The sequence below is a fragment of the Danio aesculapii genome, chromosome 2, assembly GCF_903798145.1.
Source record: "Danio aesculapii chromosome 2, fDanAes4.1, whole genome shotgun sequence".
Taxonomy (NCBI): Eukaryota; Metazoa; Chordata; class Actinopteri; order Cypriniformes; family Danionidae; genus Danio; species Danio aesculapii.
In genome coordinates this window covers 11,941,280-11,965,331 of record NC_079436.1, presented here as the reverse complement: position 1 = coordinate 11,965,331, position 24,052 = coordinate 11,941,280, and the positions used below count along the sequence as shown (strand labels likewise).

General features: G+C 36.6%; 1 protein-coding gene across 1 annotated transcript in view; it reads right to left on the bottom strand.

Moving 5' to 3' along the window:
• Nucleotides 1-24,052, bottom strand: part of slc44a5a (solute carrier family 44 member 5a) — a 193,759-nt gene that overhangs the window by 4,860 nt on the left and 164,847 nt on the right. The window contains exons 4-21 of the mRNA XM_056472869.1: nucleotides 22,760-22,844; nucleotides 21,903-21,987; nucleotides 21,688-21,816; nucleotides 18,686-18,746; nucleotides 15,668-15,791; nucleotides 13,854-13,937; nucleotides 13,394-13,506; nucleotides 11,979-12,110; nucleotides 11,806-11,905; nucleotides 11,619-11,711; nucleotides 7,321-7,408; nucleotides 6,101-6,363; nucleotides 5,925-6,019; nucleotides 2,676-2,779; nucleotides 2,522-2,595; nucleotides 1,687-1,757; nucleotides 335-423; nucleotides 160-244 (exon numbers count right to left, since the gene is read on the bottom strand). Of these exons, the coding sequence (XP_056328844.1) occupies nucleotides 160-244; nucleotides 335-423; nucleotides 1,687-1,757; nucleotides 2,522-2,595; nucleotides 2,676-2,779; nucleotides 5,925-6,019; nucleotides 6,101-6,363; nucleotides 7,321-7,408; nucleotides 11,619-11,711; nucleotides 11,806-11,905; nucleotides 11,979-12,110; nucleotides 13,394-13,506; nucleotides 13,854-13,937; nucleotides 15,668-15,791; nucleotides 18,686-18,746; nucleotides 21,688-21,816; nucleotides 21,903-21,987; nucleotides 22,760-22,844 (1,875 nt within the window). The remainder of the gene's footprint in view (nucleotides 1-159; nucleotides 245-334; nucleotides 424-1,686; nucleotides 1,758-2,521; nucleotides 2,596-2,675; nucleotides 2,780-5,924; nucleotides 6,020-6,100; nucleotides 6,364-7,320; nucleotides 7,409-11,618; nucleotides 11,712-11,805; nucleotides 11,906-11,978; nucleotides 12,111-13,393; nucleotides 13,507-13,853; nucleotides 13,938-15,667; nucleotides 15,792-18,685; nucleotides 18,747-21,687; nucleotides 21,817-21,902; nucleotides 21,988-22,759; nucleotides 22,845-24,052) is intronic.

Below are 24,052 nucleotides of genomic sequence, written 5' to 3'. Positions count from 1 at the left end.
CAGCACTACCTACTGCGCCACTGCGTCACCCGACTCATAAGGTTCATTTGATTCAACTTAAAAATTTAAGGCAACCAGGAGGTTTTTACTGCTCTCTAAATAAAAACAGGGTTATACATCAATATTCACTATTACAGAAATAATAGCAGCAATACTTACAGAAACAGAGGAACAAGGTGTCCACACACATTGCATAGACACTGAAGAAGCTGTGTGCAATCAAGTATGAACCCAGTATTACTGTCTGTCAAAAAAAAATGAAAGATGCCAGTCAAAATACCACCAGAAACCAGATCCGGTTTGAAAAAGAAACAATTCCGAAAGATATTCTCACCAAGAGAGGCACGCAGTAGTAATTCAACACTGGAACCTCTTCCTGGATGATGGGTATCTTGCGTGTAAAGAGGAAGAAGGCAATAACACCTGCAGGACATAATTGATAGAGGAGAACTCAACCACAAACCTCAAGACTGGTGTGCAACTCAGTCTGAAACTTCTGCACTCTCGCGTCCTCTTGTGGTCAAGGGAAACATTACAACGAGTTCTGAACTACTGCACGTCAATTTCTGATGCGTTTTGTTTTTAAATGCATTTATCAGACTCTTTTATCCTCAGCGACTTCAACTGAAGGTATTCATTTATAAATTCCTCAGAAGAAATTGATTTTACTTGCCAAAACAAACACGTAGCCATATATCTACTTTTACGCCAGTTGCATGAAGTAAATAGCAAATAGAAAATCAGACTCAGCAACTATGATGTAAATTGCTCATTTTGATTGTAGAAGAGACTGTACTACATATTTTTTTTTCAGAAACTGTCAGCTCTTAAATAAATGATGGTGTTTGTAAGTTCATAAGTTACAAAGTAGTGTACAATTTTCCTTTGGGGGATGAGCAAATAGTACTAAAACGTACCAATGAGATCACACAAATTCAAACGAAATAGCTACTAAATCAAAAAGTTGCAAATTTCTGTGTTTTGGTATTTCGGGATTAGCTATAACAACTAATAATTATAATAACGACATTGAAAAAGAAGATCGTTCTCAGTCTTCTGATTTTATTTGTTAAGTTTCATGTTCATCAGTCTAAATTGACTTTCTTTCTGCTTTATTGTACTAAATATGTTTAAGGTTCTGTTATAATGCAGTTCTGTGCAGTCAAATAAAATACACAACATTTTAAGGCATTTTTGGTGTTTCCTTGTTTTCTATAAAACCAACCAAAAAAAAAAAAAAAAAAAAAAAAAAAAACATAATTTGCATGGCTACACAGAACGACATGTGTCACAAAATAGTCAAAATAGCTTATTTCTCTTGATTTGAACATTCTTTAAACATTTGCGATAATGTAAGTGCATAAATGAGTCAATATATATTACTGTTCTACAGTTTTGTTTTTGATGTTTTAATAATGATACAAAAAACTTCCTTATTGTGCCTTTAAAGATCAGGAAACTATTTAAAGTAATGTAGGCTGCTAACTAATACAAACACTATTAAGGAAAGTGCTTAATAGTACAAAAAAATCATTTGAAACTTTTAACATAGTGCCATTTTACAAGGAGTTTTTCTGTTTGTTTAGTATTTATGTATCCATAATTAATCATCTTTCTTTCTGTATACCACAGTTTTTTTTCTGTATGTTTTTTCTGTTACAAAAAAAGAAAAAGAAAAACACTCACCAACACTCCCTGCAATCAATAGTTTCCCCAAGAAGAGCAAGAAGTCTGTGACTTTGTCTAACACTGCCACCCTACAGCAGAAAAAAGGAACTACAGTAAGAGGTACTGTGAGCTCTGGTCTTACTGTTTTAGTGCAGGGGTTTCCAAACTTTTCAGCCTGGGCTCCCAAAATAACAATGCCAGTCACTCGCGACCCCCAATATTTTCTGAAGTGGTTATGAATATGTAAACCTTGCGCACAATGGTGCACACATACCAATAGGCCCAAGTCTATTCATTGTATAATTTTGGAGAACGCCACTTGGAGACAATCCTCCATGTTAAGTTGTGGCCTGTATATATTTTTAACGTACATAAGTGCTGTAAAGGTGTCAGAGAGTTTAACCTGGTGCCATAAAATCAATGTGCTACATTGAAAGACTGATGACTTTTTATTTGCATGTTGTTTTTTCAATGTTTATAATGGACATGTTAACAATGTTACTATTAATTAGTTTGTTCTTCAGTAGGTTTTGGATAAAATATGGTCATTCGAATATAATATATACTATATAATGAATTAGATTTTTTGAAATCGCTAAGCGAGCCCCACTTTGGTAACCACAGCTCTAGTGTACTACACTGTAAAAAAATGCTGGGTTACACACAATTCCTTCATGTTATCTTAACACAGACTGATTAAGTTAACTTAATTGTTTTTACAAATGGACTGAAGTGGATTGAACATAAACAATTAAGTCGTCCCAAAACATTTTAAGAATTGTGTCATTTTAAATAAATAGTTTGAACAAGCAGCAAAACCATTTGAGTGTACCGACATGCAGGATATCCTCACCTCACTACATTCCTCATCAGTAAATAGAATGCCTCCCGCGCTGATGTGCAGAAGTTCTTCCCATAAATAGCAATCTAGTGTGAAACAAATGATGGAAAATGATCTAACATTACCTGAAATGTTTTTGTTTAATGTAAGTATGGGTGTTTCTTACCATTATATAAGCGTTCCTGTTCATAAAGCGTATAAATCGCTCCAGACACCAGAAGCAGCACTTCAGACAGCAGAGCAGGAATCGTGCAAATGCATTGTGAGCTCCTAAAAACACAAACATATACAAGTTGTCAGCGACCTGTAAATTTATGTCTGTCTGTCCATCCATCCATCTAACTATCTGCCTCTGTCTGTCTGTCTGTCTGTCTGGAGTAGATTTGAAGATGTGCAGTCTGAAGGAAGCTGATTTGTTTGCATCATAAAATGACGCACTGTTCGCTCTGCTCCTTTCTCACGGATTGAGCTGGATGTCATTGGTTTAGGCTAAAGGAGGGCTGTTTCTGGAAGGCCCAAGCCCTGCATAGTTTAGTTGTAACCGTGCTTCACACTAAGCTGGATGTTTCAAACAAGACCGAAGCACCGATCAGGTGTGTTTAATTAGGGTTAAAGCTAAACTCCCTCCACGAACTGAGTTGGACACATGTGGCCTAGAGGTAGGTAAGTTAGATCTTGCAGAGTTTTGATCCAGCCTCACCTGCCAGACCACTCAGACCTGGATTATATTGTTCAGGTGTGTATGGTTAGCGTTGAAGCCAAATATTGGTGGGAAAAGCGAGGCTTCATGAAAGCAAATGTGTTGAAGCTTTGAAACGTTTCAAAACCTGTGTCTACAGTGACACACAGTGGTCATTTTTTATGTACTACTTTCGAACAGCTTCAGCAAAGAACCAAATTGAGCATTGTTTTCGTCGATCCCCGGCTGCAGCCGTGCTTCATGTTGAACGCACCTTAAGTGACCTGGGTGGTTCGGATCATGCTTCGGCACAGTGTTTTGAAACACTTGTGCTTCGGGATCTCGACACTGTGCTGAAACGTCAGTTTCATGTCACCCATCCCAAGAGCCAAATTCTGCAGGACTGCGGCTTTCCAAGATTGAACCTGCCTACCCCTGGTTTAGACCAAGAGTCATTTCCCCCACCTGCTACTAGGAGTTTTAGTACATACATTACATACATAGCACATTATATAGCTACAGATTGTAAGCAATAATAAAAAAGTCAGGAACAAACTTTCAATTTGAGTTTGTTTAATGACGATTCAGTTCAGTTCAGAAGGTTGAAGGATGTGATTTAACTGTAGGGCAGCTCTACTGACTTAAACAAACAAGCCAAAAGTGGCAGTGGGAAAATAACTAAACAATATCAGTTGGTGGAAATGAAGAAAAACAGGAGGATCCAGGCTTAGCCAGAGCACCATTCGAATAGGAAGATCAGACATTTTCAGTAGTATCTGACTGCAGAATTGCATATGCAAGCTGAGGCATGCAGTCTCAAACATGCAATCTCATTCACAATGAACTCAATGGATCCGCACCTGTCTGTAGCTAAACATGTCTCCATGTGAAGAACATCTTTTTGGCCTCAAACGAAGCACAAAAAAGATGTTCATTTAAAGTATACTGGGCCCTTTAGCCAAGAACATGGCAACTTTTGGTCTCCTTGCCTGTATACTACCATAGAGGCAGTGTTACCATTAGTTAGCATTTAGGCTAATCATTTCAGGCTTGCCTTCAATAGGCATTAACATGATTTAGCACACCTGACTAGAGATGGGGCAACTGTGGTTTTGGCCTACAAGAGGGATCAACTCTTTAATTCTGAGTCTCTCAACTGATGTTGCTGTGAACTAGTGCTCCATCTGTAAGCAAACTGAAAAAAAAAATTTACTTAATGCACACTCTTCACTTTATAATGCTGACATTGATAAACGACAGTCCAGCCCATTGGGAATTCATTGGGAGGTATCTGTTTATTGCTTTTTTCCTATGTGGTTATTAACAGCTCAAGCCTTGGAGCCATTCCAGGGTCCTTTCCAGGCATTTGGCCTCGGCCATGGCCAAAGCACCTTTTATGCCTTTAGAGCACAGGTCTCAAACTCAATTCCCGGTGAGCCGCAGCTCTGCACAGTTTTGCTCCATCCCTAATCAAACACAACTAATCAAACTAATCAAGGTGTTCAAGACTACTATGGACTATTAAGCAGGTGTGAGTTGGTTGGAGTTAAACTATGCAGTGCTGTGGCCCTCCAGGTATTGCGTTTGAGACCATTGCTTTAGAGTCAGCTGCAAAAATAGTCTTAAGTTTTAAGATGGTGTTTTTAATTGCACTTGCTTCGCCTTATAGTTCACCTATACAAAATAAGTTCCTCATCATTTATTCACACTCAATTGGTTCAAAACTTTTCTGAGTTTCCGAATTAAATAGAAATCAAAATATTCTGAAGAATGTTGGAAAAACTGACGTCCATTGTAGGAATATGTATGTAAATGTTAATTTGTGTTCAACTGAAGAAATAATCCAATATGGGTCCGGAACAAGTGGAGGATCAGAAAATAACAGAATATTATTTTTGGGGTGAACTGCCCCATTAAGGAAAGTTTAAAGTACTTTTTTTATGAATTCATTTGACATCAGAGATTGCTTTGTTGGGTAATCTGAATGCTTTGTGTGACTTGACATTCAAGACCACCAAAAACAGTGGCAAAATGTTTGTTTCTAAGGTTTTATTCATATTAATTACATATGAATTGGTCATTTTGTGTGGTTAAGTGTTCAATCATCTGTGTAACAACAGTTCATTCTGTATCTCCACTTGTGGTATCAGCAGAAAAACCACACTGAACTGAACTAAACTGAACTTTAACTCTGAAACCTGGACTTTACTAGAATTTCTATGTTAAGCTGCTTTGACACAATCTACATTGTAACAGCGCTATATAAATAAACTTGAATTGAAATTGAATTGAAAATGAGATGTCTTTAATTTTGAGCTTTTGCACGGATGCAAGTTGGGCAGTCAAATTTGGCTACTTAGACCAGTCATTTGAACCAAATGTGAAAGCAGCCTAAATCTTGTAAAGTACTTGAAAACCATAGATGTGCAGTACTTATTGCAGTACTTATTGCTTAGAATATTCTCCTGAAATATAGCACGCCCCAATTGGGGTGCTTAGTAATGTCCACCATTTGTCTCATTGAGAATAAATCTGACCAGCTGTCAGTGTGCTTCGGTTCAGACATTTCACACAAACTTCAGATGTAAGTCACATTGAATCCACATTCTGAATCAGATGCCCATTCCCTTCTTAGGGAACAAGGGTTACAGCTATAGCCTAGAATTATTTTAAGTATCTTTTCACTTTTGTACATATTTTAATATTCCACAGAAAAAAAAAATTACATGAAGCAACCTTTAAGTTTGTGGTCCAGATACTCCAGAATGATCCGGATCAGTTGAACCACCGCTAAGATGAGAGAGCCAAAAGCAAGAGACCCTGTGTGGTACCTGTAAAATACAGACACTTTAACAGCAAAACAGAATTTTTGAACAATCCTTTGACTTCAGTAGGAAACACTGGGAATATACCGTAATGCCCTGGAAAAAGAGGAGAACACTGGGCAGGGTGGAATGTCCGCAGGCTTCCTCCGAGCCCAGTAATATGAGGCGAAAGCCCCTGCGACGGTGCACTGTCCTAGAGCAATGGTGAAATTAACTAGCCAGAGGAAGACCAGCAGATTACAGAGCTGGAGGATGAAGATATAGCGGTGGTATAAGCTCTCCCCTCCGTAAAAGGCAAAAAGACACTGAGCACCGGGACACTGCTTGGTAATGTTGGTCCTGTTGAAGCTCTGTTGATAATCAAGTATAAATGTTGAGTCACTTGTGATCCTAGTGGGTCAAATACTATAGAGTCAATCTAGGGCCATATATACTTGCAAATTAAAAATGTTTTGCAAACAAAACAAAGTTTTGAGCAAAATAAATAAATAAATGCAAATTTTAAAAAAATTGCAAAACGAAAATACATTTTTGAGAAAAAAAATATTTTTTTTCCAACAAAAATAAAGAACTGCAAAGGGAAAATTAAGTTGTGGAATAAAAAAATAAAGTTTGCAATAAAGCTGCAATAAAAAATTAAGCAGTGCAAAAATAAAACTATGATATTTGCAATTTAAAATATTTGCAAAAATGTTTCATAGCGTTTCCTTTAATCTATCGTGAGTTTGCAATGCTGTTTTCACTTTGCACTTCACATTTCTGCACGTTTTACTTTGTGGCCCTGATTTGACAAGGGGGAGGAGTCAAGAAAACTTGGGCATTAACGGCAGGCCCGGACCTACTGGGCTTTAAGACCACCTCGGTGATACTGTGTCTCCAGGTGATGATGTCACTTAAACATAGGCAAGTCAGGGCTTACTGTAAACACCCAAGTTTACTTGACTCCGCCCCCTTGTCAAATCAGGGCCAAGTGCAAAGTGAATACAGCATTGCAAAGTCACGGTTGACTAAAAAGCTAATCAAAATTGGCATTGCAATTGACTGGACGGGTTTTGTAAAGGCAATGCTATAAAAATGTTTTGCAAATATATATAGTTTTTTTAATTGCAAATATTTTAGTTTTTTTTTTGCACTGCTTGATTTTTATTTGCAGTTTTATTTGCAACATTGGCATCACAAAACACATCTAAAATCGATTACATGACTGATCGATTGAGTTATAAATTGCTTGATATATATGTGTCGACTTAAGCGTTACAAATTATTAAAACTATACATTTTTGATGTCTAGAATGTAGAGATCTCACCTCAGGACTGCAGGTTTGGTTGGCGTGCTTGCAGTTAGGATAGCCTGATGCAACTTTGTAAACAGCATCACCAGAAGATGCAAGAAAACTAAAGTTTAGTTAAGGTTCAAAGACAAATGTGGTGCTAAATCCAATAATAATAATAATAATAATAATAATAATAATAATAATAATAATAATTCATTAAGAGCATTTAATAACATTATTTGTAAACAATTTAATTAATAAAATAAAAATAAATAAAAAAACTTTTTTCCTTAGGTACTGTTTAAAAATGACAAAACATGCTCACATTTTTAGCTATCATAGTTATTCTCTTTGGTACATTACTCAGATCACAATTGAAATGAGCAAAACAGTAAGTGCATTTCGCAAAACAAAGCATGCAAATAGCAAAACACCCAGATTAGCTGCAAAAGCCAGTCTCTTGCTCAAAATCCTTAACATGAACATAACATGAACATGTCAGTGCCGTTAGAATGACAATGTAATGTAATATAATGTAATGTAATGTGTATTTACATAGCGCATTTATCGTGTATGGCCAAACGCCCAAAGCACCACCACCAGTGTGCAGCATCCATTTGGATAACGTGACGACAGGCACAGGACAACGACGCCAGTGCGCTTATCACACACCAGCTATAGGTGGAGTGGAGAGGCAGTGATAGAGCCAATTCAGTGGATGGGGATGATTGGGAGGCTATAATGGGTAAGAGACGATGGAGGGAATTTGGCCAGGACACCAGGGTTACACCCCTACTCTTTACGAAAAAGTGCCATGGAATTTTTAATGTCCTGAGTCAGGACCTTGGTTTAACATCTCATCCGAAAGAAGACGCTCACTGACAGTACAGTGTCCCCGTTTGTACTGTAGTTTGTTGAGAGATCATGTCATTGTGATACAGAAAGAAGAACACAACACTGCATAGCACAAGGAAAAAACAAAACAAAAGAAAAAATTTGAACATACACAGTAAAAAAATGTGTTAATTAACAGTTTCTGTATTTTGTGTTTTCTATCTGTTTACGGTTGTAAATTTCATAATGGGATGTTGATCTCTGCTCTGTCTACTTTTGATGTTGAAAATTCAACTCTACAGTTAAACAAAGTGTCTTTTATTGACATTTTAGTAGTTTGAATAATATAATGTATAAAAACATAATATATAAACAAATGAGTCTGTAAATTAACACAAAATATACTGGCAGTTTATTACAAGGTTTTTGCTGCATTCCTCAAGACAAATATATTGAGATAAGAAAAACTCTAGTTATTTATAGTGAGTTAGGAATCATCTGATTGGAGAATGAATTATGAGTTGATGCTGGAACAGCTGAAAACAATCATAAGCATTCGTTAATAATTAGTTTATAAATAAACCACTTAATTTTCCACTGTGGTGCTGATAATGGAGCCCTCTGGAATAGTAATCTAAGTGTGATGTAGATAGCGATATAAACAAGAATCAGATATTTCCTTTTTAGGGACTCATTTTTTCTGATAATTACTTTGCTCGATAGCAAAAACAATAATAAATAAATAGATAAATAGCATGCTTCATTCTAGCCAGCTATGGAGAAACTATTCTTAGAAATGTTGGTTTCTAAGATAAATAGCTATTAACTTGGCTAAAAGAGCTACAGCTATGCCCTTTTCACATGTTGTAATAAGCTATGAGCACTTGCCAAAAGCACACACTTTAAGTTGACATGTTTAATTTTGTGAATGTACAGTAAACAGAAGGGCTGTAAAGAAGACAAACTTAATGTGTATCAGTATACTACCTGACAAAAGTCTTGTCGTCTGTCCAAGTTTTAGGAACAATAAATAATAACTTCAGTTCTAGTTGATCATTTGGTATCAGAAGTGGCTTATATGAAAGGCAAAGGCCTCTAGATTAGGCTTATTTTACCAAAATAAAACATGATCAGGCCTTGATTTTGAATTTAATTGGCAGCACAAATGTCTTGATACCTCAGGCTGTTGATGTTGCTATCCACTCTGCAGATTGTAACTCCAAACCATGATTTTCCCTTCACCAAACTTGACTGATTACTATGAGAATCTTGGGTCTATGTGAGTTCTGGTCTTCTGCAGTATTTGTAATGATTGGGATGCAGTTCAACAGTGGATTCATCTGAAAAATCAACCTTCTGCCACTTTTCCAAATGATCAACTAGAAGTCAAGTTATTATTTGTTGCTCTTACAACTAGGATCGATGACAAGACTTTTGTCAGGTAGTGTATGTTAGACATGAAGGCAAAAACAGGCTTAAAACACTTTAAGGCAGTTCAATCAGGCCCGTACTCTTCGACATGCCTTGGAAAGGAATGACTTTAATTTAAGATATTTTACATCTACATCATCTGAATAAAACTTGACTAAGGTCTGCTTACTGAAATAGAAAATAGCTCTCTTTGAGGTGACTTTGTAACTTATTTCTAACTTAACAGATATTTTTCATGCGTAAACAGTAAAAGGACACACTAAAAGAAAATAAAGGGACAGTGTCACAGTCACCAGTGATCTAACCCATGCAGTTTGCTGGAGAACTACAAATCTGCCAGCAAAAGAACTACAAAGATCCAGTCATGTACCACTCACACACCTGGCCTAGATCCTGTCTGATTGCAAACTCACAGCTGAAGCCGCTCATGAACTGATTACATGGACAATAAGTCAGCACACAAACACACAGAAGTTGCTGAGTCTTGTTATACGTTACAGTGAACATTACGACGCGTTTCCCTTGCCTAGCCTTGCCGTGTACCGATCTTTGCTTTGCTTTGTTTTATTTGTTTATTCATATCGGTTGTCTGCCTTTGACCATCCGCTAGTGGTTCCGCTAGTTTGAAACGTTATGAAACCCCACTCTACAGTGACACCTAGTGGTCATTTTTTATGTATTGCACTGGCACAACTTCAGCAAAGAAACAGTTGAGCAAACTGAGGTATTAAAACCCACTTTGTAAACTTGAATCTTCAAGTGATTTAGTGAAGCGGTTAGGGTTCTTGACCTCCATGCAGGGATAGTGGGTTCGAATCCACGCTGGTACAACTATTTTGAAACGTTTAATATCAGTTTGAAATGCTTTGTTTTCGTTTTGTTTCAACATTGGTCTGACATCCAAATAAACACTTTGTGAATAAATATGCCTTGTTTTGGTCATAAAACAGGGTTGTTGCTATATCAGACACGGTTGTGGTTGGAAGTTAACAAGAATTATTTATATTATTCATTAACTTTCCCACTTTTTGTATTTTACCCAAAACCTAAACCCAACCATCACAGTACTGTAAAAATATTAATTATTGTTTTACAGTATTACAAAAATGATGCTAAATTGATGGCGTATCAGCAGCTGTATCCTATCTAGACTACACCATAAAACAGTAACATTATTAAAACACATAAAACCATGATTTTGGAATATTTGTACTAGTTGGGATTCGAACCCAAAAGCCCAGAAGCACAGAAACAATGTGCGCACGCACGGTCCACCAGGTTATATGAGACAGACGTTTTTTTTTTATCCTGTCAGTCAAATGCAGATTCGACAGGTCTCGAAATGCTTCTGAACTGATCGATGCTTTGAATCGATTTAGTCATGTGACCCGTTGTTTCGAAACACTTTAGTCACGTGACCTGGGTGTTGATCATGCTTCGATGCAGTGTTTCAAAACACTTGCACTTCAGGATCTTGAAACTGTGACGAAACGTCAGTTTCACGTCAGCCATCCCTACCATCCGCCTGCTTATTGACTAGGATTCAGGATTGCCTGTATACATGTTTGCTCCTGTGTTGACTGTTGCTTGCCTGACCATTCTCTGCATAATAAAACCTGCGTTTGGATCCTCACTCCTTTTGTCCAGCGTCACTTCACATGACAGATTAATCACCAAAAAGTGAAAATTTCCTGTTACTTTACTCACCCACAGGTCATCCAAGATGTAGGTGCCTTTCTTTCTTCACTAGAACATTAAAGGGGATTTTTAGCTGAATTTGGTGATTATTTTAACAGCAGTCAATGGTGACAGACTATTGAGATTTAAAATAAATACATACAGATGAGTATGATGACACACTGAGGTCTTATGATGTAAAACAAATGTCCCATTTAAGAAAGTGAACATTATTTACAATATTATTAGCTTTAATGCACAGCCTGGTCAAAGGCACCTACATCTTTGATGACATGTGAGTGTGTTAATAAACAGGAAATGTTTATTTTTCGGTGAACTTTCCCTTTAAAAGCATTTGTGTGTTGTGAAGCAGTAAATGAAGAGGATACAGTGCAGTCATGGCCCAGTAGGAGATACAGATGGCCAGCAGCACAAAAGTAATGATGGGGTAGAACAGAGCAGACATGATGTAACTGATGGCCCTGCAGAAACACACATAAACACACACATGATCAGAACAGCAGTTATTCTCAATGCACACATGTCTGAAGGTCAGATATAGAGATACACACTCACCTGCTGCCCTCTCGGAGCAGAGCGATAGCAATGCGAACCCGCTTTCTTAGAAATATGAGCATCAAAACTATGGAGGCTTCAGTCAAACCCAGAGACACCACTAAGCAGAACAGAAGAACAATTGAAACGTATTCAAAGACACAAAGCCGAGTCCCATCAGAACAGTCTCTTACTGAAGACTAGCCAGGTCTGACTGAGTTGTAGGTAGACGTGGAGGTCTGTCTGGAAACCAATGTCAGAGATGGTGACGTCTGCTCCAGGAGTCTCCCTGAGAACAGCGAACTCCCAGTAACAGTGCCAGATTCCTGTAAGCAAAAGAAGAATCTGTTACAGGTAGGGGTGTAACTGGACAAAGAGGTTATGGTTCGGTATGTATGCTGGGGCAAAGACAAAGATGTATCACTCGCATGGTTTTGAATGGGGATAAATGTAACTGTGAATATGGCGAATGAAGCCCCGCTTACTAGTACATGAGCCAACCATCAATCACTATAGACTGACGTTTCCACAGAGGGAAAGGCTTGGACCAGACATGTGCTTTTACGTCAGTTTATGTGGTCAACAAACACAATGGAATCTTAGCGATTACTTGTTTCACAGACATAAGAAATATATCCAAATAAAGCTTGAAATTTCTACTTTTAAATGAACATACTACACCGGTTTTGTAATCTGTATGAAATTAATGCAAGGTACAGTCTGTCCTGTCAAACGCACATCACATGACAGCAACTACTTAACACCCACAAACTTGTAAACAAAGAGTCACTGTGATTTCTGGAGGAGATTCGCCATTGAGACCAAGTTGTGGATTACTTCAGGATAGCAGTGAGATCTGATGATTATTATTCAGAGGATAATAATGTGTAGACCAGCCATAAATGAGGTTGGTGTCGGGATCTCGTTTCTTTCGAGTGCGCAAGTGCATTAGCTTGGGCACCCTGAAAAAATGCAGATTTTGTTTGATTTGAACATTTAGAAATGAAACTTATGAGACAGCTGTTGTTTAATTCTATTGTTGATTCCAAATATCTAATGTAATCATAATCTTAGCAAGTTTTGGAGAATTCGATGTTTCCCCATTCAGATAGAATGCCCGAGCATACCGCCCGAGAGTCATTTCAAAGATGGCAGCCGAGTGAAATGACCTGCCTTTTAAAGGCAGTGGTCCTCAACCACCGGGCCGCAGACTGGTACTGGTCTATGGATGAATTGGTACCAGGTCGCACAAGAAATCATTAATTATTTCCATTTTATTTATCTGAGTCTGAACAATCTTTTATTTTGAAAAGTATTTTATTTTGAAAAATGACTGTATTCTCTCACTTACTTCTCGGTCACTTGAGCGCCCAAATTTAACCCACAAGCAGCAAAATGAGTAAGAAACAGATGTCTTTCAAAAGTTTCTTTGCTAAAGGGGTAAAGGCCCAGTGAACGACCCACGAACTGCCAAGGTATGGATCCAGAACCCATTTGTCAACAAATCAGGTGAATCCACCATGGCTGTGCAAGAAGATCAACTGATAGTAGCATTATAAATGTAACAGTAAATGTTATTTTACATATACAGTGTAGTGTGCACACTGACCGTAGGCCACGAGCAGGATAACAGCGAAGATGATGAACCAGAGAAGGAAGCCTGCGGTGAATCGCAGCAACAGGATGAAGATCAGACTGATGACAAGCGCTATGAACAGCCCTCTGCCACAATAAGAAGAGCAACCCATGATTATATTACATATTCCCAAACAGAATTTCTTTAATTCATCATTTTTTTTTTGTTGTTGTTGTTGTTGTTGTTGTTATTGTTGTTGTTTTTAGATTTCATTAGTACCATATTAAATAGAAATTCATACATATAATTGCTACTTTTTGTTAATCAGACTGTATTTATATTTAAACTATATTTTTTCTATATTTATATTTATATATTTATTCAAAAGTGTACTGATGTTGATCATAAAGAATACAGTGAAACACTATAATCAAACGCTATTCCCTTGAAGCCCCTCAATATATAATTTAAGCTGAGATGAAAGACTGCTTACATCACTATCCAGTACCAGCAGCTGGCGTAATCCTCCACAATTTTCATTCCCACTTCCTTGGCCTCGTGTATACTTGTAATACCACTGCAGGGTGAAAATATGCATTTGTACAGTATACACATGAATATATATAAATACAAATGTGTGACCCTGGAACAAAAACATTGCACAGGTATATCTGTATATTTGTAGCAATAGCCAAAACGTACTGTATGGGTCAAAATGATAGATTTTTCTTTAATGTCAAAACAATTAGAATATTAAGTATTGTACTTACAATAAGATCATGCTCCATAAATATGATTAGTAAATCTCCTACCATAAATACAACAAAACTACTTTTTTATTAACAATACGTTTTGCAAAGAGGACAAATTTAAATGCTATACTTTAGAGTATTTACCTTTTTTTTAAGGTTCCCGATTTGTACAATATTTTTTTACTATTTTTGGCCACATATTGTATACATAAGTATACATCAATGGAAAGATTATTTCTATATAACTTTCATCTAATGAATTAATCTCAATTTCCAAAAAATGTACACTTATGAGTGTTTTTGTGGTCCAGGGTCACATATACAACCCAAAAACGCTTTTTAAAAATGCAATAAAATCAAGAATTTGTGATTTGCTGATTGTCTTTAACTTTTATTTTATTGACAAAAGTTCACAGAAAAGATGTTTTGAGTGAGCAAATACAGTCGTGAAAAAATTAGGACACCCTATGAAAGCCTGGGTATTTTGTAAGGTTTTTTTTTAAATATATGGTTATTTAATCTGACTTTCAACAATACTTAAAGATTAAGGTACTACTATTATTTTTCATTATATTTTACCTATTAACTAAATACTGGTATGTATCATTAGATAGGAATACTTATCACAACTGGAATACATACTACGGCAGATCTCAGAATTCAGTGGCAAAATTTTGAACTTGTTAATAATAACAATAGAATATTTGAATAGATACATTACAAGCATGCTAGTATATTAATTTATGCTTCATAAATAAACATGAAGTCTGATGTTTCTTCATGCATATCCAAAATGCAAATATATACTCGAATACAGCAAGCGTATTATGTTTTGTGTTTATATAACTGCATAGATTCAGTCAAACAGTTTGACACTATCAAGTTTCACACATTTCAACTTTAGAGCAGAAATGCCTAAAGTAGGGCCCGCGGGCCAAAATTGGCCCACTGTAACCTTCGATTTGGCCCACCATCCCATCTGAGAGGAGAGAGAGTGTGATGGAGAGGGTTGGGATGAATGCTTTTAACATAGAGATAGTACTTTCTAATTTGACGTAACAGTTTTTGTTTTATTGCCGAGCTATAAAAAAAGCTAACTGGAATTAAATGTTTTAATTAAATGTTGTAAATTAATCTGATTGTACAAAATGTAAATACTGTCAATCAACGGATAGAGGACTATGCAGATAACATCGGCGAGCAAATCAAGGCAAACACTAGTGTAATTCTGTTATAAATTACATTGCTGTGTTTTTACTCTAATAAGTTCATTATAAAATGTAAAAATAAAATTATGTATTAGTTAATATAAAGCAATGTTTTCTAGTCATTTTTAAATATTATTAAATAAATTAGGAAATTACGCATTGGAACTATATTTACCTTCGGCCCACTAGCCTCAATCAAGTTTTGTTTTTGGCCTTTCATAAGAAAAAGTTTGGGCACCCCTGTTTTAGAGTTTTGGCATGTGCAGCTACAAATGCTTACCAGAAGGGGGCTCTAAAATCGTGAAAATACACAAAACTTGAAATATGTTAATGGTAAAGATACATACTTGGCTGCGTCTCGAAGTTCAGTCACACTTCTGGCCGTGTCCAGTGCATCTTTGAAAGCGGTTTTGTTAGCGACCGTTAGGGTGCCATTTCTGGTGACGAAGTCTGGGAAGCAGCGCTGTAAAACTTCAATGCAAGTGAAAAAAGATAATTGATTAACTTCTAAAGAATAATAACAAAGAAGCTCAAAAACACAAAGTAAACAGCTGCTTATTTCCAATGTAAATTAGCATATTAGCTACTTCAGTGACTTAAATTGTAACCTAGCACTCACTTACTGAAATTATGATATAGAATAAGACTAATGAAGCTTATAAACACAAAGTAAACAGCTGCTTATTTCCAATGTAAATTAGCATATTAGCTACCTCTGTGACTTAAATTAACCTAGCACTCACTAACTGACATTATGATATAGAATAAGACTAATGAAGCTTATAAACACAAAATAAACAGCTACTTAATTTCAGTGTAAATTAGCATATATTAGCTACTTCAGTGACTTAAATTGTAACATAGCACTCACTCACTTTAATTTTGATATAAAATAAAACTAATGAAGCTTATAAACACAAAGTAAACAGCTACTTATTTCCTATGAAAATTTGCATATGTTAGCTACTTCAGTGACTTAAATTGTAACCCAACACTCACTGACATTATGATATAGAATAATATAAACACAATTAAAGTAAACAGCTTCTTTTTTTCATTGTAACTCTACTGAAAAACAGCTTAAACCAGGCTTAGCTGGTTGGCTGGTCTTAGCTGGTCAACCAGGCTGGTTTTAGAGGGGTTTTGGCCACTTCCAGGCTAGTTTCCAGCCATTTCCAGCCTGGTCTTAGCTGGTCAGGCCAATAGTATCTGGATGCAGCCTTTATGATGCAAGCTGAGATTACATCACTCAGCATTGCAATGTCAGACACAATGCACTCAATGGAGCGAATGACGTCACTGTGAGGGGTAGGGTTACGGGTGGGGTTAGGTGAGCGCATTAAAAGCATTGGTTGCAGCACAGATTGCACTGCACCAGATCTGCATTCAGACCCCTCTCGGTCAGGCTGGAAAATGACCAGCCTGGTTTAAGCTGGACATAGCTGGTTTTGCCTGGGCCCCCAGCCTGGTTAGGCTGGTCAAGGTGGTTTTAGCTGGTCATCTACTAGCCTGACCAGCTAAGACCTGACTGGAAATGGCTGGAAACCAGCCTGGAAGTGGCCAAAACCCACCTAAAACCAGCCTGGTTGACCAGCTAACCAGCCTATGCTGATTTAAGCTGTTTTTTTCATTAGGGAAATTAGCATATTAGCAACTTCAGTGACTTAAATTGTAACCTAGCACTTACTCACTGAAATTGTGATATAGAATAAGAATAATGAGGCTTATAAACACAAAATAAACAGCTACTTAATTTTGTAAATTTGCATATTAGCCACTTCAGTGACTTAAATTGTAACCTAGCACTCACTCACTGAAATTATATACAATATTAAAGCTTATAAACACAATGTAAACAGCTGCTTATTTCCAATGTAAAATAGCATATTAGCTACTTCAGTGACTGTAACCTAGCACTCACTCACTGAAATTATGATATAGAATAATAATAATAAAGCTTACCTATAAACACAAAGTAAACAGCTACTTTTTTTTCAATGAAAATAAGCATATATTAGCTACATCAGTGACTTAAATTGTAACCTAACACTCACCCACTGAAATTATGATATAGAATAATAATAATAAAGCTTACCTATAAACACAAAGTAAACAGCTACTTTTTTTCAATGAAAATAAGCATATATTAGCTACTTCAGTGACTTAAATTGTAACCTAACACTCACCCATTGAAATTATGATAGGCTATAGAATACGTGTAATGAAACTTATAAACACAAAGTAAACAGCTACTTAGTTTCAGTATAAATTATACACTCATTCACTGAAATTATGATAAAGAATAATAATATTGAAGCTTATAAACACAATGTAAACAGCTGCTTATTTCCAATGTAAATTACTTCAGTGACTTTGTAACCTAGCACTCACTGAAATTATGATATAAAATAAGACTAATGAAGCTTATAAATACAAAGTAAACAGCTACTTTATTTCAATGTAAATTAGCATATATTAGCTACATTTCAATGACTTAAAATGGAACCTCACTTAGTGAAGTTACGTTGATTAGAAATAAGAGTAGGTGTGTTATTGAAATAGCTATTTCTAACGATTTTAGATTTTACAATGTTTTTTAGAGGTTACAGTTTATTTGAAGGTGTCCTTGTTACTGTGTGTACCTGTTCAATTAACTACTAACCCAGCAGATACAGGACGTCAACATGATGTTAGATTGATGTTGTACCCCAACATTGTGGGGACGTTGCATTTTGAGTGGAAATGAACAAACGTCAGAACCCAATGTCAGACCAACACCAGTGTCCAATGTAGGACAGCCGTTGAATTTTGGTCACTTTGCAACGCAACCAAAATACAACCAAATACGTCTTATGATGTTACGGCTTGATGCTGTGTGGATGTTACCACTATGATGTCTATCATACTTTGGATGATCCAAACGTCAATATGACATTGGTTTAAGATGTTGGCTCAATGTTGGATTTAGGTCACTTTGCAACACAACCTAAGATGTCAGTGTCATTTGATGTTGTTATTGGACATCAAAATAATGTTGTCCTTAGATGCTGGCTAGACATTGAATTTTGGTCACCTTAAATCTAACCTAATATTAACATCTTATGACATTGTGTGCCTGCTGGGAAGTATTATTAATTACTTATTAATACTTATTCTAGGGTTAGAATACGGGTTAGGTTTGGCTTTAGCTGCATGTAATCATGTAATTATGCATAATTAATTGTAACTACTATATTAAGTACACTAAACATGTAACAAGTGCACACTAACTTAAAGTGTTTTAATTCAAATGCTTTCAGTTCCTAAAAAGTAAGCCAAAAGGTTTATAAGACACACACACACACACACTAACACAAATCACTTACATGGTCGGCTTGGCACTATCATTGACGGACAGTCCTCATCTCGCAGCACTTGTGCCACTGACTGCAATAAGAAAAGAATTTTCCTTTACTCCAAAGTATGACAGCTCTATCAGAGTAAGTTATATGATGAATGACTCCCTGCTATTCTCTGAGTCCATTTACATACATTATGGGTTTGAACATTAGGAGACAACATAGACATAACCATTGCAAAAACATCAATCTGACATCTGCTGAAGCATGAAGTGCTCTGAAGTAAATTCACTGTTCACGTATACTGAAAGAAATCATTCAGCTACCAAAATAGCTCTTCAGAATGACGTTTTAAAAGCTCTGTAAAGGTCTGTGGAACTTTTGTGGTCTGAAAAACTTAACTAAAAAGATTTACAGGCTGAGGTAAATTACACAGGAACATTTAATGCTTACATGATATATACAGTACATAATTATGATATAAAATTAGTAACTGATAAAGAAATTCAGTAAATGAATCAAAGTTGCAGAAATGACATGTCAATAGTTTTATTTAAAAATAAACTTGATTCCTTTGAAATGTATATTTATTTTCTACACACAGTTTTTGCATGAATATATTAAGTGTCATAACGATGTTATCTAAGTTTATATTCAGAATTTATTTATATTAATTTATGTGAAGAATATTAATATGTTCTTTATTTATATTATAAGAATATATGAAGTTTAAACCTGGATAATGTTAAGAAATGTCCTTGACCAGCAAATCAGCATATTATAATGATTTCTGGAAGACTGTGTGAATATTTTAATACTGAATAGTCTTTAACCCCCCCAAAAAAAATCAGGAGAATAAAATATTGAAAATATGTTCAAATATTGTAACCACAAGGGAGTGGAGTGACAACGGAGTGAGGATCCTTGTGCAGGTTTTATTAAGAATCTTGGTCAAACAGGCAATGATCAAAAACAGGCGCAAACTGGTACAAACAAGAAAATCCGGAGGCGTCGTCAGGTAACAGGCAGAGAGTCGGTACAGGCGGCAGACAGGGTAAACGATAAAACAAAGCTAGGGTTGGAACATGTGGAAACTATACCAGGGAAAGCTTCGCAATGTTACAGGGTGTTAACCAGTGGTGTAGTCCTAAAAAAAGGTGGTGTACTATTACACTCGACCCAAATTTTAAATAAAAGTAGGCAAATAAACGACGAAAGTCAGTGTTTCTTTGATTCATTAGCTATATATTATATATATAAGCTACCCTTGGCAATTGGCTGTATGTATACAGTATGTAGCTTATATAATCATTTTAATACTGAAAAGAGTCAAACAAGATAGTTACAACAATTTAAGCTTTTATTTAAGTTAACTTAATAGGGCCTGTGCATATATGGAAAGACAGCTTTTTAACTTACTTTCTTTACTGGCTTATTACTTTACATTTAATAGGTTCCTTTAAACATCAATCAGCCATTATTTTTAATTGTCACATTCATGCATGCTTGTTTTAAACCAAACTATTAGGAGTCTGTCTTCTGTTGTCGCTATTATATACTAGTAGTTACCCTTTTAAATTGCATATTGTTACGCGATTTAAGAGTAGTCTTTGCCTCATAAAACATATATATATATATTATATATCTCCAGAAATGGTAATACCCAAACACCTCGTGGAAAAAAGTAAGCATACTGAGTATACGTGCGTATAGCAAGGACTACACCACTGGTGTTAACCAAACAAGACTCAGCAACGAGAGTGTCAAAGTGAGCTGTATATACAGTTGAAGTCAGAATTATTAGCCCCCCTGTAACTCACACCATGAGCTGATTGATATTTGGTTTTGTACTGACTATCTTCCCTCTCTTTCATCTCACTGAGGGTTTCAGTGGAGGGTGCAACATCAAAGATGTGACAACACTTGTTATGGATTATTGTGGAACATGCTAGACTATGAAATGGTCTGGAAAATGGAACATGCTAGACTGTATCCGAATATATGCATACTCTTTTATGTAGGTACTTATTTTGAATAGCCAATTATTACACAACAGCTAAGTAACACATTCTTGCATAGGGGTGGTACATAGTTTGTCTATATAACTTTTGTTTTTACAATACACAGAAAAAATTATTAAGTGAATTAATTATTATTTTTTAGGGCAGCATGGTGGCACAGTGGTTAGCACAGTTGCCTCACAGGCACAAGTCTCTGTGTGGAGTTTGCATGTTCTCCCCATCTTGGCATGAGTTTTCTCTGGGTGCTTCGGTTTCCCCACACAGTCCAAAGACATGCCGTAAAGAGTGTGTATGGGTTTTTCCCATACTGGGATTGCAGCTGGAAGGGGATCCGCTGCGTAAAACACATGCCGGAATAGTTGGCTGTTCATTCCGCTGTGGCGACCCCTGATAAATAAAGGTAATTGGCTGCAAACAATTTCTATGGGCTGAATTCAAACAAACAAATTTAGCTGAACATTACTAAATATAATTTCTTTGTTTAAATTCAGCGCATATATGTTGTTTGCAATCGGTTACCTTAAAATGTTTTAGTAAATCCAATGAATTTTTTTTTTCAGTGTAGTAGTCTTTCTGCCAGAACATTGAGAAACATCCCAGATTTGTTAGTTGTTATACATTATTGCACACTACAAGATGAAAAATGACAGATTCTTGTATCCTGACAGCCACTGTTGAATACAAATCATCACGGCACCCTACATCAAATGGATAGAACCAAAATCAGACTGACATTGTGCAGTCTGAGCCAACCCAAAACACACACACGCACGCACGCACGCACGCACGCACATACACACACACACACACACACACACACACACGCACACACACACACACACACACACGCACACACACACACACACACACACACACACGCACACACACGCACACACACACACCTTTCCTCCATATAAATGACTTAGTTCCATTTAAAAAAACTCAATGCATTGTGTATTTATTGAGTTCACAACAACTTATTTGGCATAGCATGGCTATATAATTTACCTTTTGGGGGTTATTGAAGCCTGGCTTGCAGAACTGTTTATAGTAATCCCAGTGGCTCTTGTTGAATCTATAAAGTAGCTGCATATCTGTGTACGTTGCAAATCGATCCGGGCACTTGGAGACACACATCTAGAAAACAAAAGCGTTATTTATGCGAAAGCCAAGAGCGAAATGAAATAAACAATGCCAGGATGTGTAATGAACAAGCCTGTTACCTGAGTAGTAGGGCACTGGAGGTTTATCAGGACAGCAGGACTGGCACATTTCAGTATGTTGAAGTAGAATAATATGGCTTTCTTTCTGTGGAGGACAATTTTTATGTTGTTGTAAATTACAGTGTGAAATGGCTGTTTTTACCAGTAGGTGTCAGTGGAGGTATTCGGTTATGTATACAGGACTGAAATCCAGGTTTAAGCAGCTTTCCACTATAAACATTCAGTTTATCATGCAATAAAACTCCTGTGTGTGTTACTTTGTAAATCACATCTAATCCAGGTTCAATACTAAACGATCAGCATCCTCCGGCCTGCCGAATAACAGAAACGCAGAGAGAAATGTTTATAATATTATAGATAAAAACCACAGCGTTCAATGTTTTTTTATCAGAGCAAAGCATTAAGGGATTGTGTCAGATTCCCCCCCTTACCCATAATCCCCTTAACCACTGAGGGCATCGCATCTCCTAATTATGAACTGCACAGATCCAATTGCCTCCAATTCACCACAGAGCAAACATCTCTCGTTGTACGGCTGTGCATAACAAACACTCTTATCAGTGTGTCCCAGCTCTGCTAATGAGCAGTTCTTTATTTTCCCCAAGGTTGTGTGCTGCCAATCAACGCACAACTTCACACAGGAAAAGGAATTCAGTACAAAAGCATGTAAAGCCAAGGTTTAGAAGGCTAATATTATTTTACTTTGTACTTTGAGGGAAAGAATTGAAGGGATGATAATCCGAACATTATAATTACAAGAAGGGCGTGGCTTACAAGTGTAGTTTTTGTGGAATGGAGAATATGCAAGCACCTCCCACCAAAGCAGCCGATTGGCTGGTGGTGTCAGTAGCACTTACGCATTGGGTGTTCCCTTCTGGCCACAGAACTGACCCGTGCTGTCTGTGGGGTAAATGACTTTCCTTGGGTCCCCATGGATCCACGCTGGAACAAAGAGGAGATGTTGTTTAATTTATTTAAATGATTCCAAAACAGTTCACTCTGTTTAATGAAATAACAAATTTCCTTTTCAAAATAAAATACATTAGGCAAGGCAAGTTTATTTATATAGCACATTTCATACCCAATGGTCATTTAAAGTGCTTTCCATAAACAAGAATAAAAGAAACAAGAAAAAAATAATTCAAAAACAGATTAAAATGTGTTAAAACAGGTGGAAAAATAATGAAAAAGAAAAGAAATACATAATAGCGTGATCTGTCAGACATAGCCCAGTGCTCATTCAGTAAAGGCACAGCTAAACAGATGTGTTTTGAGTGTTGATTTGAATGTGCCTAATGTTGGAGCACATCTGATCATTTTGAAAGCTGATTCCAGCAGCAGGGGGCGTAGTTGCTGAAAGCCGATTCACCCTGCTTTTCTGAAATCTTGGAATTTCTAATTTACTTGATCCTAATGATCTGAGTGATCTGTTTGTATCTCGGTTTGTATTCAGTGAGCATATCTGTAATGTACTGTGTTGAGGTCCTAGGCCATTTAGTGATTTATAGACAAGTAGTAATACTTTAAAGTCTATTTTGAATGTAACTGGGAGCCAGTGTAAAGACCCGAGGATGAGCGTGATGTGCTCTGATTTTCTGGTTCTGGTCAGAATCCTGGCAGCAGCATTTTGGATGAGCTGTAACTGTCTGATGCCCCATTTACACTAATGCGTTTTCATTTTAAAACATAAGTTTTCCTATGGTTGGGCCTTCTGTCCACACTACCCCAGAGTTTTCGAGCGCCGAAAACGGATAAAGCTGAAGAGGCCGCTTTCATTTTAAAACGCTGCTGCTCTGTGTCAGTGTGAATGGGGGAAAATGGAGACATCTGAAAATGGAGGCATGGCTACAGACATTCGCCTATCTTTCCTTCAATATTAATAGCCTACACAAAGTTCAGTCCTTTTCTTCTAAGTTCAGATTTCGCAAGCATGCATTGATATAGAAAACAAACTCCTGAGGACACGTCCGGTAAATCTTCAAAGGGAACAGTGTAGGCTACTTTATATCGTCATTAGCATGGCTACGTTGTTTCACTATCTCAACAATAAAATGAAAACATGATATAAGGAACTGTCAATTTTCATATTGATATTAACAACTTAACAGACACCAAAAATGTTGTGGCATCTTGTAGCTGCATATTTATAT